Source organism: Polypterus senegalus, chromosome 4, assembly GCF_016835505.1.
Source record: "Polypterus senegalus isolate Bchr_013 chromosome 4, ASM1683550v1, whole genome shotgun sequence".
Lineage (NCBI taxonomy): Eukaryota > Metazoa > Chordata > Cladistia > Polypteriformes > Polypteridae > Polypterus > Polypterus senegalus.
In genome coordinates, this window is record NC_053157.1 from 217,065,965 (window position 1) to 217,067,389 (window position 1,425).

The 1,425-nt window shown below is 37.2% G+C and overlaps 1 gene segment (V, D, J or C); it reads left to right on the forward strand.

Moving 5' to 3' along the window:
* The first annotated feature begins 241 nt into the window (after nt 1-241).
* Nucleotides 242-812, forward strand: LOC120528797. The segment is given in 2 exon segments: nt 242-301; nt 496-812. Coding segments are annotated over 2 exon segments (366 nt in total).
* The last annotated feature ends 613 nt before the right edge of the window (nt 813-1,425 follow it).

Below are 1,425 nucleotides of genomic sequence, written 5' to 3' on the forward strand. Positions count from 1 at the left end.
ACAAAAGATTGATTTGAACAGGAAACAGAGGAGGAGATGTGTTGACCAAACAGAAAAAGAAAGAGCGGAAACTGCTTGTTGAGGTGAACCTGAATAGCAGAAAAGGGAAGTGCAGTGGAGCAGTGAAGGTTGACTGAACTGAGGCAGGCAATTTGCATAGACACACCCCTTTGTTTCTAAGTGCCCACCTGGCTGCAGTGGCTGTGTTTAAAACCTCTGAGTGAGGCAGACTGACAAGGATCTGAAGTGACAATGTCGCCTCTTGTGCCGCTCCTCTGCATCTTTGTCTTCTTCACTCATGGTATGAGAATTTTTTGAAAGTCTAGCATTATTACAGTATATCCTTGGTAAGAAGAGCTTCCTAAAAAAAACAAAAGATTATATGTGTAATTCTATTTATTAATAGGTTTTCGTACAATGTTATATATGAATCATACAGTACAGTTTAATGATATATATGAATATAAAAATGTAAAATTATCTTTTATTCCTCAGAATGCAATGGAGAGATATCTGTGACCCAGACACCAAATACTAAATCAACAAGGCCAGGAGAAGATGTTACTATTAATTGTAAAACAAGTAAATCAGTATATAGTTATGGTAATAACTGGTTGTTCTGGTACCATCAGAGACCCAATGAGGCTCCTAAACTGATTATCTATGAAGCAAGCAATCTTCAGTCTGGGATTCCAAATCGCTTCAGTGGGAGTGGATCAGGGACTGACTTCACTCTGACCATCCGTGGAGCTCAACCTGAAGATGCAGGACATTATTACTGTCAGCAGGGAGAGGAGCCCCTCACACAGTGACAGATACCCGTACAAAAACCTGCCCTGCTCAGTGGCACACGTGCAGCCAGTCTTACCACAGATTCTGAGACAGAAGTCACAGAGCTGAGACATGAAGACAAAAAAGCTAAAAAAAAGCATTAAAAAAATAAGTCAACACCAAACAAGTTTTTTTAAAAATACTAAAACTTGTAACTGTACAGAACTGCATTAAGTAAACAATGGACAGAGAGAATAATAAAATATTCTAATAAAATATTCCATACACTTAGTATTATAATAAGCAGTTATAATATCTGATCCTCCTAGGATTGTGATTTTGGTCTGATGGTGGTACTTGTACACCACAATGAGTGTCTGTGCCTCTGATAGGATTACCTTTTGCAAATTGGTCCAATGACAAGAACATGACAAACAATTATTAACAAATGACCCTCATGATAGTTACAATGAAGTCTAAAAAAGTTTCAACCACAGCAGGTAAACCAGGACCCACTCCTGTAATCAGTTAGGGTGATGTTCATCATAGAATCCCGTAACTTTTTTTGTGTTCTCCTCAACTTGTTAAATTTATCATTTCTGATTGCTAGGATTATGATTTTTTATTGATTATTTTCATCATTATTTTGATTAT